The 16,387-nt window shown below is 40.8% G+C and overlaps 1 protein-coding gene across 11 annotated transcripts in view; it reads left to right on the forward strand.

Annotated features, from left to right (window-relative positions):
- Sytl2 (synaptotagmin like 2) overlaps positions 1-16,387 on the forward strand; it is a 108,501-nt gene that overhangs the window by 74,474 nt on the left and 17,640 nt on the right. For 3 of the 11 annotated variants that reach the window (XM_029537071.1, XM_029537075.1, XM_029537076.1), the window contains exons 8-12: positions 3,068-6,766; positions 8,668-8,769; positions 11,121-11,174; positions 12,623-12,670; positions 16,210-16,304. In XM_029537071.1, the coding sequence (XP_029392931.1) occupies positions 3,068-6,766; positions 8,668-8,769; positions 11,121-11,174; positions 12,623-12,670; positions 16,210-16,304 (3,998 nt within the window). Of the gene's footprint in view, positions 1-3,067; positions 6,767-8,667; positions 8,770-10,249; positions 11,175-12,622; positions 12,671-16,209; positions 16,305-16,387 lie in introns of those variants that run through there. The other 8 variants (XM_021216244.1, XM_021216267.1, XM_021216236.2 and 5 more) reach the window with 6 other exon arrangements.

A 16,387-nucleotide genomic window follows, 5' to 3' on the forward strand; every position in this document is an offset into this window, starting at 1 on the left:
ACAAAAGCGAGTATAGAGAGTAAATATTAAATAAACTCTAAAATGTTTGCATAGAGTAAACACATCGTTATTTACTAGTGTAAGGCTGTGAAACTAGACTTTGAGTACTTTTGAGGGAGTAACCCTCAAACTACCTTCCCATGTCCCCTCTAGGTTTTTTTTGCATCATTCTTAGACCTTGAAAAACATAAATTGAAAATATCATATTTTGTACATTCTCCCATCTTAATTATGTCTTTATCTAATCCTGTGATTTTTGTAAAGTCATTTTGTAGAGATTTTAAAATAGCTGTAATCAAGTTACCTCTTCTCTTGTTTGTGCTCCTCTTGGGTAAGTGCTGAAGAACTTCAGCTTAGCCCTGTAGCTCCGTACATGTCTGAGTCAGTCCACTCACTGAGACAAGGCTCCTTTGCTCTTTGCACATTTAAATTATTTGGATATAATAGAACTTTTTTTTTTTAATAACAAGTGCTTCTTCAAGTAATCAGATAATTCTTGTAAGAAGAAATTCCTAATGATTGACCAAACATTAGCAAAGAGTCATATGGCACTTACTTAAACCAGTGGTTCTCAACTTTCCTAATGCTGTGACCTTGTAATACAGTTCCTCATGTTGTGGTGATGCCCCCTCCCACCATAAAATTATTTTGTTGCTACTCTGTAGCTGTAATTTTGCTACTGTTATGAATTGTAATACAAATATCTGACTGTAGGGTATGGGTCTGGACCCACAGGTGAAGAACTACTGACTTAAATGTTTATCTTTTTTTGGGGGGGGGGGATTTATTTATTTATTTACTATATGTAAGTACACTGTAGCTGTCTTCAGACACACCAGAAGAGGGTGTCAGGTCTTGTTAAGGATGGTTGTGAACCACCATGTGGTTGCTGGGATTTGAACTCTGGACCTTTGGAAGAGCAGTTGGGTGCTCTTACCCACTGAGCCATCTCACCAGCCCAAATGTTTATCTTAAGGAAGAAAAAAGTCCAGGGATAATATTTCCCTTTGTTATACTTTATAAAGAGAAAGTGACAAGACTTCCTTGTTCTGAAACTACACCTGCTTCCTCCCAGGCCATCCTTGTCATTTTGTATTTAGTTATTTGTTCCATCAGATTTTACAATCATGATTATTTTCATGGTTATTTCAAGAAAATACTGTCAACAAAGCTCTTTTTGATAGGCTAATAGCCTTCCTGGTCTCAGAGAGTGTCTATATACACTCTATATTCTAAAAGTATGCCCATTCACTAAGAGCTCTTTTCACCGTTTGACTATTAAAATAATCTCTACAAGGTACTAGGACATTCAAAGAGCTCCCTGTAAACATGTGACTTCTGAGGGTTTGGGTTTAGTCACAAGCGTGTGCAATCAAGACTCAGCTTATGTTCACAGTGAAAAACCACACAGAAGAATTCTTCAGAGAGGAGGAAATGCTACTTACTCACCATAGAATTTTTAAAGAAATATTTTTATTTTACTATAACAACTTCATATGTAAAATATTTAAGAAGAATCACACACACACATTCTCATCCATGATATTGCTGTTCCACAGTAACTTTTGCTAACTTGTAGTTATATGCCCTGGTAAAATTTTAGGTCTGTATATAATTCATAAATTGTATTTATACTACCCAGACATTTTAAGATTTAATTTTAATTATGCATAAGAGTATTTTGCCTGCTTCTATGCCCATTCACCCTGGTCTGCAGACCAAAAGAGGGTGTCAAATCTCTGAACTGGAGTTACAGATGGCTTTGAGCCACCATGTGGATGCTGTGAATTGAACCCAGGTTCTCTTGAAGTACAGACAATGCCTTTAACCACTGAGCCATCTCTAACCCCTACCTACAAGACTTTGTTATTTTAGTCTAGAGTTTTATCACAAACGTTTTCCTCGTTATTAAATAGTCTGTAAATAGACATATAATCCTTTAAGACTTTCACAATTATTGTCAAATATTTACTGATACAATGTGTACTTAAGTAAGAAAGCTGATATCTGCTATGTATCAGTATTGTGCAAATCTCATGTTTTTGCATTTAGTCAGAGTTGATTAAAATTAAAGACTGAATTTTGTAAACCAACATGTTTTTATTAATCTGAAAGTGTGGCTGACTGTAAAACATTCAGCCCATCTTGTGCTAGGAATGCTCCTCTCCATGTACTGTGCGGCTTAGCATTTTAAAGGAAAGTCCTAAAGCACACGAGCCTTTACCACTAGCTTAAGGAAATACCTAATGAGTTCTTATAAAACGTGTGGGCCTCCTAATTAAGGCTCAAAAGGAATCTAAACCCCCTTCTTTAGAGCCTGAGCCGTTGTTTAGTTGACAACAAGCAACCAGTTCAGTTGACTTGGCTTACAGAACTAACTTCAGACCCCGGTAAGTAGAGAGGGACAGAGGAGGCTGCTCTGATTAGAGGGCTAAACCTCTAGCATGAAGCCCATCACCAGGACAGCTGCTAGTCAAGATTCCTGGGACCCGGCTTCAGAGATTTTGATTTAATACATCAGGAGTTAGGCCCAGGAATTCGAAGATTCTCGTTTTCTTATCCAAGTGTTCTGGAAAGAATTCATTGTTTAGTCTTACTTGAAAGTTGTTTTTCTAACTCCTGAAATTACATCAATTTGTGCTGCTTGAAGCTTCTCCTATGGCTTATGACAATCTCCTTTTGGGTGGGCAGAGCCATAAAACAAGTATGGCATCTATTGCTGGACTTTCAGTTTTATGCAAATATTTGGCATTTGGAGAAGATTAGTACTTAAAATATAATGTGGAGCAGAATGCAAAGCTCATATGATTTTTAAAACATATACCATAGACCCCAGTGAAAAATTTTAAATACCTCTCCACACTATTTAAAGGGGTCTACATTTGCCTTCCCTCCTGTTACAAGGTATTTTTTTTGGTAGAATAGTTAATTAGAATTTCTTATACTAAACTTCCTAAAAGATAATTGATATAGGCAGCTAAAGTGCCCTTTTGAGAAGACAGTATGAATGACTGAAAAATGGTCCTGTAAACATTATCTAATTTAGAAAAGCCTTTCTGTGTTGCAGATGAACTGACTCAGTGTGTTGAGCCTGAGCCATCACAGATGTCAGACCACAGTTTTAGAGACCATCGGCAAGGTAAGCCCTTTCTCATGGCTCTCACTGGTCAGACATCCTCACACGTGGGTCCACGTGCTACAGAGATAAGGAAGACAACTGACGAGTCCATATCTAAAGTCCTAGACTGGTTTAACCGAAGTTCTCATACAGAGGACAGTATGTCATCCCTCCAGCATCTCCAAGGAATAGATCTCAAACAGCAAACAGACTCAAAAGCACAGATTAGCAATGCCTTGGTGACAGACAACACCTGTCTGAAAGAAGACGACTCAAAGGTCCCAATGCCCACTAAAGTTAAGTTGAAGCCTGTGAGGTCTGACCTGGCATTCCAAGAGGAAGGAGATATGCCGATTTCTGAAACTTGCCAAAATAGTGATGCACTTCTCAAGTCTAACTCCAAGAATTTGTCCCAACAAGGCACCCCCAAGGAAGGTCCAGACACGCTGCAACGATTTGAAAGCTACAGAGTCCCAAGTCGCAGGAATGAAAACATGGGTGGTAGCCAAGGTTCAGAGAGTACAGGAGAAGGAGTGGGGACCCTTCCTGCAGACAGTGACAACCTGCTCAGGGCTCTGAAAAGATCTGATTCAGAAACCCACACCCCATGGAACAGTAAGCATCCTGGAAGCTTAGGTAAAGAGGAAACCAAATTCCATGTGCCTCAAAAAAGTAAGGGGAACACACATATAAATGCGGACTCTTCAGTAATTGTCCTAGGTTCTATTTTGAAAGATGATGCAGAGAGGAAAAGCAAAACCAGGAAGACTTCTCTCCTAAGACCTCCCCTAGAGACAGAGAATAGTGCATTACCCCTTGGGACTGCTGACAGTGGATCCTCTTGGAAGAAGCCTGAGGACCAAGAAGAAGGTGGTGAGGACCCCAAGAACCAAGTGCTGAGGGAGAAATACAAGCGAGTGAGCGACAGAATATCTTTTTGGGAAGGAGGCAAAGCTGGTGCTAAGTTAAAGGCACCACAACTCACGTCTTCTTGCAGCCAGCAGCTCTCTGCTAAAGCACGCCAGCCCAGGAAGTCACAGGTCATGTCCCTGGTCAGTTTATCTTCAGGTCAGAGTGACTATAGTGAAGTCACAGCTAAACCACTGGTCTTTGATGAGGATGGCCAAACACCTCATCTCTCACGTTTTGATTCCTCAAATAAACCTGAAACAACCAGGCCCCTGATGTCAGGTCTATCCAAAAGCCATCCTTTAGGTAACCAGCCTGATAAAGTAACTCAGCTTCAAATTATGGGGAATGAAACACAACCTTCTTTGGAGAAAGACAGACTTGTGATTGATAAATCAAATGGCAACTTCAAAGTTCTGTCCCTAAGAGAAAGAATGGATGAACCCAATACAGAACAAGTCTATAGTCACTCTCAGTTTGAGAATCTGAGAAAGTTTTGGGGCCTAGGAGCTAATGTAAACAGTAAACACAACGACAGGAATAATACAACAACAAACAAACAAATGTCTGTGCCGCTGAACAGCCAGAAATCCAAGGAGTTTAACGCCATGAAATTATCAAGAGAAAAGACCTATGAAGTAGAAGAAGGAAGATATTTAAGGCAGGGAAATGTTGTGGCTGCAGAAGAGATGGAGGAATTAAACTTTAAGTGCATGCCTCAAGAACCACCAGATGAAACCATATTTCCACAAAAAACACCCCCAGGTGAGCCTTCAAAGGAAAATGAAGGGGAAAATACAGAATGCTTCGGGACTCCGATGATTAAAAAGGCTTGCTCGGAGCAAGAGATTCAAGAATCCGTAGTGAAAACAAGCTTTTTGCCTAAAGTCTCGAAAGACATGTTCAGTGACAGGTTACAGAAGTTGCTGGCAGAAGCCACATCACCAGCAAGCCAGACTTCTGGCAAGGAAGTTCATGAACAGCAAGCACTCAAAGTAGGTGTTTCGGAAAACGGGACATGGCCTCAAAAGAAAAGTGTTGCCAAGGATGAGGAAGAAGTCACAGGGCTCAGGAAGAGCTCCAAAGAGCCCCAAAGAAAAAATCAGCAGGACTGTAGTGTAAACAAACTCCCAAAGGAATCAACTAGAACTCCGTTGGCTCCATTGCAATCCCCACTGGAACCTGTTACTACTAGACCCATCTCCCCGCCTGATGATGACCTATTGTTTGAAAAGTGGATAAAAGAGAATCGCAGTCCTTCAGTAGATCGGAGAGAGATAGCAGCTCCTTTTCCACAGGGTGCTGGAATTTTGGCATGTACAGATCTCATCCAAAAGGATAAACAATGTAACACAGAGGCTATGCTTCAGTCGGCTGCAGAAGGCTCTCCTCCATTGGCTCAGCTTTCCCATCCTTTTGATGGCGTTTCCAGTTCTCCAGCAGATATGTCTTTATCTTGGGATGCTCGGCTTCCATCTGAGAACAGCACGTTGCCTTCTCAGAGGGAAATCTCGGAGGCTATAGAGAAAGTTGTTCTCCCCTCCAAACCAGCAGTGACTGATGTAAATGCTGTGTTACAGAAACTACTTAGAGAAGCTGGAGAAGTGAACACCAAGCCCCCTGAGAGAGCGCAAACAGCAGGTACACCCTCAAGTCGTCAGAGAGTGAGTCCCCTGTGGCCTGGTCCGGACCCTGTTGTTCCAAATAAGGACTTCCATTCTTGTGGCACAGTTCCTGATACAACTCATGAAGGTCGATCTCACTTATCTGCCAGAATGTCACCATCAGCACATGCCACTAGGTCACCCACTTCTACTGTAACTCAGTATGGCCAGAAGCTACCTCAGGAAGTGGCAGAGACAGTGAGGGAAACAGTCATTCAGCCCAAGTCAGAGTGCCCTGAATCCAGGGCTGGCTTGGAAAAACTACAGAAGGAAACACTACAAACTTCCCTGTCAAAAGATGAAAAGGATACAGTGACTATTTCTCCATCAGCCTTAACAGGTAGCTGTGAGATGTCGGATCAACTTGCTTCTGAATTCCATCCCACAGAAATACAAGAGACTATAGAGAAGGCTGAGGCTCCATCAGTAACTGAGAGTAGTTTTGATGTTGGTCTTGAGAAACTTCTGAAAGAGATGTCGGAAGGACCTTGTCAGCTCCAGGCGTCAGGGAGAAGAGACCCTTTGGAGAAGCAGCCTTCCCAAGCAGAGCAAGCAGGGCTCATGGGGGAAATACCCCATCTTTTTTTGGATGGCTCAGGAGCCTCTAAAATGAAGGTTCCATATAGTGGTTTGGAATCTCGAATCAGCCAGTGTGATAAACAATTAGGAGGAGATGAAGCTATGACTGGCCCACTGATAGATGTCCAGGGTTACAAAAGTGGGTTTGAGGTCCCTGAATGCTCACAACTTCATGAAGACCATAAAATACAGACCATTGAAACTATACGATTTATAGAGGACAGAGGCCGAGAAAAAGTCATCGCAGGAGAAACACAGGCTCCCCAGGAACCAGGCTTTGAAAAAGCTCCTAAAGAAATGAGTGTGTCCAGAAATAAGCACTCCGTTGTTCTCCTGGAAACAAAAGGAAAGGCTACGGAAACGAGGGAAGTTAATCTGGTACTAGCAACACCATATAAGAGACAAGAGGAAGAGCAAGGGCCAGAGGCCTGCTCAGAATCTGAGTTTTCCGATGGGAACACCAGCTCTCACCGGGAGAACTGGAGAAATACCTCCAGTGAGTGTTGGAGAATTTTTACTCCGTGAAGAGTCTGCTTAATGAGATACACGTGTGAAGGGTGACTTTTTAAAGATTAGGGTCATTTTGACATTGTTCCGTAACAATATTCTTCTTTTTTAGTTCTCTCAAACCTTTCTTAATTAGAAAAAGGCATTCTATCCATTTTCTTTATTCAGATAATTTGAATAAAAACAGCTTTTCTCATAAGGGCTGTGTTTCAGAATCATCTCATAGAATCTATAAAACTGTCAGATTCTGGCAGTATATTTAAATAACTTTATTTGTTTATTTATTTATTTATTTAGATTAGCAAGATACTTAAAGCAGTTGTTTTCTTGAAACTAATTAAAATTTCTCAGCTGGCACTCCTCACAGATGTCTCTAGTAAAAGTCACAGTGAAAAAGTACCACAAATGGACAGAAACTCAGCATTTAGGGTCGGTGCTTTTTAGCACTGGTGCAGTTAACATCCAGGGCCAAATACAGGGCAGCAACTTCTCTTCCTGCAGATACCTTGTGCTGTGGGTTCCCCACCCCTATCCCATATTTCTCTCCTCTCTCTTTCCATTTTTCTGCAAGAACATTTCCCCCTTTCTCAAACATGTTTTTAGCAAGATGAGGCCACCTGATCCCACCTAAGGGCATTGCCTGGCCCTGCTGCCTTGGCTAAAGTTTGAAAGCCATTTACTCGATGGCTATATCCCTCTGAGAGCACTAGGGGCTCTGCTTTCAACCCAGCCATAGAACACAGGGCTTGGCTTGGATTAACGTTAATCAACTCGTGGGCCTTTTGGCAGAAACACCCCAGGGCAAATCGGAGTGAGAAGTGACTGGGTCAGAGGGATGAGGCAGAAAGAACAGCTCTCAGGCAGGGTCACTTTAGCCAACGCTGCTTAACTGCCATTGTTCATCTTCCTTGTGGTTTGAGAGCATCAGTGGACCTAGATGGGCTTTACTAAGCGGCTGACTTGTGAGGTGTCAGGGGGTTTTTGTTTGTTTAGTTGATTGGGTTTTGTTGTTATTGTTGTTGTTGTTTGTTGTTTTGCAAGCAGCTATAGCATCTTTTCTTGACCAGTGACCAAAGGATCCATATGGGATTCCAATCAATCAAGTTTAGCAAATGTTGCTGATTAAAAAAAAAAAAAAAAAAATTAAAAAAAACAAAACAAGAAAAGTGAAATATTTTCTAAAACTAAACATGTACAAGAATAAAACCATTCCACTAACCCGGTGGAGATATTCTCTTACAAAACTGCCCTTTGAATTAGGAGAGAAAACTGGCCCGTATAAATCTGCACTTTGTAAGGTACCGGTGCACTACAAGAGTGGCTACACACATTGCCATTGTGTTGGTAGTTTTCCTGAATCTTGAGGAAACCTACATCTGTTGATCTGGAGAACTCCCCAGCTGGCCGCTCAACCGTACACAGATGTTACACATCTGAATTCTGTCTTCTGTGGTTTGCTCCTAACTTTTTTGTTTTATGGCCCCAGAGTTATTTCATGGCTGTCTTCAAAAAAAAAACTAGAATGTTAAGTGTGAAGATTAAAAGTGTGGCTTGATAAATTATGTGCCTAAAATAGAAGTGTGACTAGCCCAGAGAGTGTGAATACATCAGAGAGTGTGAATTCCTCAGCCCTTCTGTATTAGTGTGGTCACTTCAGTACTATTGGTTTATGTTCACAAATAACCAGGAAAATCTTTTTTAAGGGCATATTGGTAGTGGAGATATTTCCAGTTCTTTGGTGAAGTATTTAAGAGGGAAGCAGGGTGGGTGGGGAGTGGGGTGGGGAGGGACTACTTTCTCTTTTCTGCCTATGGTTTCATTGCCCTCCGCTGCCTGGGGGAGCCTTTGCTTTGGTAGTGTGCCGTGTTCATCTGTTTTGTCTCGTAACAGGTTCAGAAGAAGAGCACAGCCCTGTTTTGAAAACTTTGGAAAGAAGAGCTGCTAGGAAATTGCCCTCCAAAAGTCTAGAAGACATTCCATCAGATTCATCAAGTGAGAATAAAGTTTGTCCCACGGTCCGCGCCTCCCCTAAGCTTAAAAATGCTTGTGTGCTTGCGTGCTCTTCTGTGGTCTCACTGCATGCTGGCATGCACCGGAGCCTCCAGTGCAGCGGTCAATCACAGAGGAGACGAGTCCTCCCCACGTGTGCTCAGGCGGCTCGCTCTTCAGAGTCTGCAACTTGGCTTTTAAAATAATTCATGGTGTTTAATGATGAGAAAACTAGATTTCCTCGAATTGTTAGATCCCAGTTTGAGTGTTTAAAAACACACAGGGCTGGGGAGGTAGGTGGCTTAGTGGATGAAGTACTTGAAGTACAAGCACAACTACTAAAGTTTGCATTCCCAGGACCAACAGAAAAGCTAGGTGGGAATGGCCACACATCTGTAATCCCAGCAGTGGATAGGCAGAGACAATGGAGCCCCAGGGCAAGCTCACTAGCTTGAGTAGCCATGTCAGTAGACCATGTCAGGTTCAGAGAAAGACCATGCCTCAGTAAATAAGGTGGAGAGTGGTTGAGGAAGACAGCCCATATCAACCTCTGGCATCCACAAGCATGTGTATACCGCACGTGTGTGCACACCTACATACATATACATATATGAATATTCATACCCAGAGAAGTTCTCAGTAAAAAGTGCAAGTAGAGTTTTAAAGAATGATAGTACTAGTGGTGCTAGTGAAATCGGTACTTATAGCATCTATTGAATATTATGTTCAACAAATTGTCTAAGAATTTTTCCACAAGTACCTGCCCATGAGAGATGAATTGTTGTCTCCATTTTATAACTGAGGAAAATGGAATTTAAGAGGAAAAATACCTTTGGCATTACCTGGCAGACCCAAAGCTCACAATAGACTACTGTCCACAGTATTTATAAAGAGGCCATTTCACATATGGCAGTAAATGCCCCATGGTATGGATTTAATTAGTCCCTGACTTCAAGAGCTTTTCTTACTCGTTTGTCACTTCCTTTCTACTCACACACTTCTTTTGGACCTGGCCAATGACTAACATGAAGTACTTGATCAGTACTGTTCCACACAGGCTGTCGCTTTAACTGCTGAAGGCAAGGAGGGGTCTTTAGATATGGCAGAATGTCCTCTGGGATTTATCTGCCAGACTAGTGGATTTAGAAGTCATGGCCTCTGGAGTTTCATTCCAACTGTTTCGAGGTTATGATCTGTCCCGGGGTCTCAGATGGCCATGAGAAAATTTGTTAAATAAAAATTAACCGCTGCCAAACTCAACTGATTGCTGACATTGTCTGGCTTAGAATTTAGTTTTAGGAATTCGCAGTTTGAGATTTTAAAACGAAAGTTGGGATTTAAACAGAAAGGAAGAAAAGCTCCTTCCCCCAAATAATTCATAAAATTCAGAGATTCCTAGGGCATGGAAGACGGTCTTCCCAATTCAGAATGCAGCTCTAACCCTCCTGAGGATCTGAGAATTTCAGGGTTGGGAAGGACCCTGAAGGTCACTCATTTTGACTTTTCTCAGTATCCAAATTCCCTCTAAAGCCTCCTCAACAGGTGGCCAACCCCCATATCTGCCTGAATGCTTCCAGAAAAGGCATGTCCAGTCCTTTGTTGGACAGCTATGATTGTCCTTCATTTTTGTTGGTGATGGGCACTGAGGGAAAAGAAAAGGAAAAAGGCAGTTATCCTATTTAGTAAAAAACAAAACAAACCCCTCTTGTCTGAGAAGCACAGAGTGATTTCCATGGTGCAGCTTTAAAGAACGCAGGAATGTATAGGGTTAAAAAAAAAAGTCACAGTCAGCTGACGGGTATTCTTGCACTCTCTCTCTTCCAAATACCGATACCCACTCTCACACTAGCCTGCCAAGATTCCACTTAGCAGCTGGTCCCCAGTTGCATCTCTTAAGTTGGCTTCCCAAGCAAGCCTCCCAGAGGCACATGCAAACGATGATGCGCATACACAAATATTTGTTAATGACCATAGGTTTGGGAAGGTGTTAGTCATGGCCAGAGTCTTCCCCTCTGCAGAAGAATAGAAGGCTGCTTCAGCCCTCTGCTTTTCCCTGTTGTCAGCAGATTGCTTGCTCTGAGCTAACCCTCTAACCCTTGGGAGTCAGTGCACAGCAGTTTGCTGATGTGAGCCGCATCATCGCATCGGGCTGAAATGGAAGCGCCTGCTAAGACACTGGCTCAAGTAGCTAATCTAAAGAGAAAGTATTTGGGGGAAGACATCTTGGTTGCACCCCTCACTGCATCTTGACTAATTGCTTCCAACTCCTCCGGGGAGCTTCCAGGGACAGTCTCATTGTTCTCTTCTCATCAGGGGTCAGCCCCATTAACCATTTGCTAATTTCTCCTGAACAGATCAAGCAAAAGTAGATAATCTGCCTGAAGAGTTAGTGCACAGTGCTGAAGATGGTAAATATCCTTATGTATTTGCATGTCTGTTTGTTTATTAAGTTCTGGGGTGATTTGGGCAGTCACTGGCATGCAGCTGTTGGGTAAATAGAAGAACGTCATTTGCTAGTATATAGCGGATAGTACCTAAGTTATAAAAGCATTCTGACGTGGTACATTTAATATTGCCTTTATTCTTAAAGCTTCTGCTGGTGATAACATGAGGATCTCATCAGAGAGACTCGGGAAGCAAGGGTTTCTATAAATAGGAAATTATATTTCTGTGGGTATGAGCTAATTTGTGTTATCTTTGACTTGCAGAACTTATTGAAGGCAGAAAGAGTAGAGTGGGATTTTGGGTTAAATTGTTCTTGTATTTGATTCTCAAATCTCAGCATTTAGATCTTTCTAAGCACAACTGATAAGAGTCTTTACTTCAAAGGAAAGGGCCCCAGGACCAGGGTAGATAAACCTGCCTATGATTATATAAGTGAGTTTGGAATGACGGTGAGATTCATTGATTTCAAATATTAAGGAATGAAGCATGTCAGTGGATTATATATTACTTTTGTTATAAGATTAACTGTCTATTAGAGCCTTGATGGGGGAAGGACAGGAATGAGTCTTATCCTTACAGTTCAGCACTTAAAAAGCAAATGATTTATATTTGCTGACAGCTCTTAATTTTTGTAAGCTGTTCTTGCAATAATCATAAAAATGTGTACTTACTATGCAAAACACAGAACAGGACCTCAGAGGTAATATATATATATATGTGTATATATATATACACATATATATATATAATATTACATTATATTAGGTTTTCTCATTTTATATTTACAGCCACCTTGTTGAAACAAGTGAGAAAATAACTTTAGTCTTTATTTTGAAGATTAAAAAAATACTGCTCAGAAAAATAAGGTGACCTTTTTGCAATCATGTAGCTCATCAGTCAGCAAGAGAGGAGGGTGTGTGCGACAACTTGGATGCTCTTGGTCCAGTTGTTCCTTCCTATGTCCCTGCTGAGCTTGGGTAGCTTACAGGAAAGACAACTCAGGTCTCCTACCCTGGGTCTTAGGGGTTTTTTTTTTTGTTTGTTTTTTGTTTTTGTTTTGTTTTGTTTTGTTTTTGTTTTGTTTTTTCGAGACAGGGTTTCTCTGTATAGCCCTGGCTGTCCTGGAACCCACTTTGTAGATCAGACTGGTCTCGAACTCAGAAATCCGCCTGCCTCTGCCTCCCTCCCGAGTGCTGGGATTAAAGGCGTGATCCGTGGGTCTTAGGTTTTTAATTAAACAGGAGGCTTTAAAGAGGCTAATGAACAATCCCACTGAGATACAGACAAGCTGAAAACCTGTCAGACGAACTCTGCAACTTCAGTTATAAAACTAGCATTTGAGTTTGATTTTCATGTCTGTTTAATCCTTAATTGAAGTGGTATTTATTCTCAATGTTACTCTTCTGGGTAGATCAAAAAGCAGACCAAGGACCAGATACAAATGAATGTATACCAGGAAGTGAGTAGCAGGACATTTCTCATAAATAACTAAATATTTCATACTATATAACATTAAATATGCTAATGAACTAATCCATTAATACCACAGCACTTATTACTATATCTCCGAAGCTTGCAATAAAACTATTTCATTCTGATAAGGGCATATTAAAAACAGTTTACTATGCTGAAAGAATGTACTTTCACTAAAGGAGACTTGTGTATCTGAAGTTTACTTCTATTGTTATTGATGCTATTAACTTCCCTTACTCTGTTCTTTGAATCTTTGCTCAAAATCAAATGGGCACATCTCTATTGTAGTTCACTTTTGTGCTGCATTATGCTGTGCACGTCAGGTCTCTTTAACTTTTATATAACAGTAGTCAGAAAGCAACTTATTACTGATTTGGACACCCCCTCCTCGCCCCCAAAGAACCGTGCTTTGACAGTTCACAAACAGTATCATTGGCTACCTCCCCGCCTATCTAGAAAAGTACATTTTTGTTCGGGGTTTAAACTCTGAGGTTCTAAACTGGCTTCAAACCGTAAATATCCAATCTTTTTTGTTGTTGTTGTTTTAAAGTTAACATTTGAATCTAAACAAGATAAATACATACTTTTGCTATTAATGGCCATCAAGTAATTTATATCCACCAGAAGGCAAAGATGTTTGTTCCCAGTTTTCAGTATAAGGACTATTCTACATAGGCAGGATCACCGTCTTTAGGGCAGCTTAGATATTTAAAGTGGCTCTCTGGGGCCTGCCAAAGCATAGGCATATGCCTGCATGATGGTTAACTCCCCTCTTTATAAATGTAGATACTGGTGGTATGAAGCGATTGCTAACCATACCTGCTTTTTGGTCCATAGTATTTTGTGTGATAAGCACCCCCAAAGCCTTTGAGTAAGCTAACGGGTCCCCCGAGGAGAGCTTCTCAGTAGAGGAAGCCAGTAGATAGAGGAAATAATGTGCTGATGCTGAGGGTCTCTAATGTCTAGCTTGAAATCTGAGACTGCTCATGAGGTCTTCCTGAAGGCCCTGAGCTTTGGCACATGACTTGACAAATTCTTCAGAGCTGCCTAGGAGAGAAAGCAATTCAGGCCTGGCTCTGTGAGTCTGCCACTGTCTGGCGGCTGCAGACAACACAAGCTTCTACCCGGGAGATGTTTATAGACAAAGAGACCTTTCCTGTTGTCTTGGAACTAGGATGTGCTAACGTTTGGGCACCTGATTTTATGTTGCTGTTTAATATTTTGTCTGAGGCATGAAAACAAAACCCAGATGGACATATATCTATGCCTCTGTCTTCATACATGGCTTAATAGATCAATTATGTATTGTAATGTAGGTAAATTCATTTCTTTAGCACTTTTTTAAATGATTCTTTACTGCCTTTTCATTAGGAAAATAACATTCTTATCATAAGACAAAATGTGTGTGATTAAAATTCAATAACTGAAGATCATAAATATGAAACTGATTATGTTTGAGTAATGGGTGTAATTGAATTTGACCTATTTACATCATCCAACAACATACATTGTTGCAGTGATGCAACAGAAAGGCTTTTACAATCTTATTGAACCACACATAGGATATGACTTAATCTTGAATCATTTCCACTGTAACTCACCAAAAAGTATACATGCATGCACACAAAAGTATACATGCATGCACACATGTGCACACACACACACACACACATACATGTGCACATTCATTCACGTATACACCCATGCACAAACACAGAGATTCATAAACACAGATGTACTCCCACAAGCATGCACATACTTTAACTGTATGGGAAATGATAAAGTGGGTATTCTAATGAGACACTGTGACTGGATCTGTTGTATGTGTTTACCTTTGTGACTTTCAGGCTAGGTGAGAATTCATAAAGAAAAAAAACAAAAATTTAACATAGGCGGCTTCCTTTGACTTCTTTTAACTAAAGATGAAGTCATCTAATGTTTAAGGCTAAATGTGTATCTTTAAGTTATGAAGAAAAAAGAAATTTGATTTGTATGTATTGCTTAATGGCAATTTTAAGGATAAGGCCAAATCAATATACTTGTATCATGTTTAAGTCATAACCTGAAGATGATGTATCAGAAATGTTTATGTCTTCAGAAGTACTTATACAACACCTAGCATGCACCAGGCAAGGCAACATGCCTTGAAATAGAAACTCTTTTATCGTAAGAGCTACTACTCACCTTAATAAAAGCTTACCCAGTGTGATTCATGTACAAAAGAAGAAAATAACTTTCAAACTACATATATGCAAATTAGGACTCAAGCTCACCTTCTGACCATGCTTTCTTTACATACATTATTGTATTAGAAAGAAGTCATGTGCTATCTTTTCTTAATCAATTAGTAGAGTATATTAACTTGAAATGTTTAAACCTGGCCTTGATATACTGAAACTTCTTGGAGCCAAATGGTATCTAAATATATTCTTTAAATTATTACTTTTTTTTTTTTTTTTAATACAGGGTGGTTCAATGTAGCCCTGGCTGGCCTGGAACTTACCATGTAGCCTAAGGTGTTCTCAAACTCACAAAAAATCCTCCTGCTTTTAAATATCCAGGGCTGGGATTAAAGACCTGTGGTACCCAACCAGCTAAAACAATTACTTTAAAAAGTATAGTCTTTCCTAATTCTGACTAACAACCACCATCAGATCCATGGTATCACCTCTCTCTCTCTCTCTCTCTCTCTCTCTCTCTCTCTCTCTCTCTCTCTCTCTGTGTGTGTGTGTCTCTCTGTCTCTATCTCCCTCTCTCTCATGCACGTGTACACATACACACACACACACACACACACACACACACACACACACGGGGGACGGGGAGAGACCCCCAAACAGGAATTTTCCTAATCACTAAATAAACAAATCTGGTCTTAGGCATATCCATAGCCAAGGGTCCTTACTGTTGAATTGTGAACAGAAATCCTAAGTGTCCAAATGAAATAGTTTTTCAGCCTGCAGCATGTTGAAATGTGATGGAACTTGTTGGGGGTGGGGGGGAAGGGGAGATGAACCAATACATTTGAACTTGGGGTTCAATGCTATGATGTGGAAAAAGATAAGTAAAACCAATTCACATTGATAAGCAGGGGTCTTTTTGAGACCGTGGTCTGTCTCCTTTTGTATCCCTGACTGTCCTGGAACTCACCATGTAGCCCAGGATAGCTTCAGGCCTACAGCAGTACTCTTGCTTCAGCCCCAGCGTGTTGCTGGGATTTGAGCTATCATGTCTGGTACATAATATAATGTAAGACCAACACAAATTAAGTAAGAGCAAGTGGTTTTGTATGTTTGCTTGTTTTCAATTTGTTTTCATTTGGTTCAACTCCCTTTTAAGTTCTCTCTCTGGACATGACTTACATGAACTGCTTGTCACTTACCTCATGACCCTATGCATGCCAACTACTACACCTTTAACCTTTATACAGAACAGCATTCATAAACGAAAGCAAAGTGTATTCTCAATGTGTGCCTAACATCTGATGGTTATGGATAATTTTGAAATCTAAATGCTGCTCTCTAGTTTCCACAGTGCCTTCACTGCCTGATAATCAGTTTTCCCACCCTGACAAACTCAAAAGGATGAGCAAGTCCGTGCCAGCATTTCTTCAAGATGAGGCAAGTTCATGTTTTGAACCATTGCGAAAATGGAGACTGATAGGTAGTATTGCTTTGCCACCAACGGTGTCAGTGGGGGTAGT

This window comes from Mus pahari, chromosome 1, assembly GCF_900095145.1.
Source record: "Mus pahari chromosome 1, PAHARI_EIJ_v1.1, whole genome shotgun sequence".
NCBI classification, from domain to species: domain Eukaryota; kingdom Metazoa; phylum Chordata; class Mammalia; order Rodentia; family Muridae; genus Mus; species Mus pahari.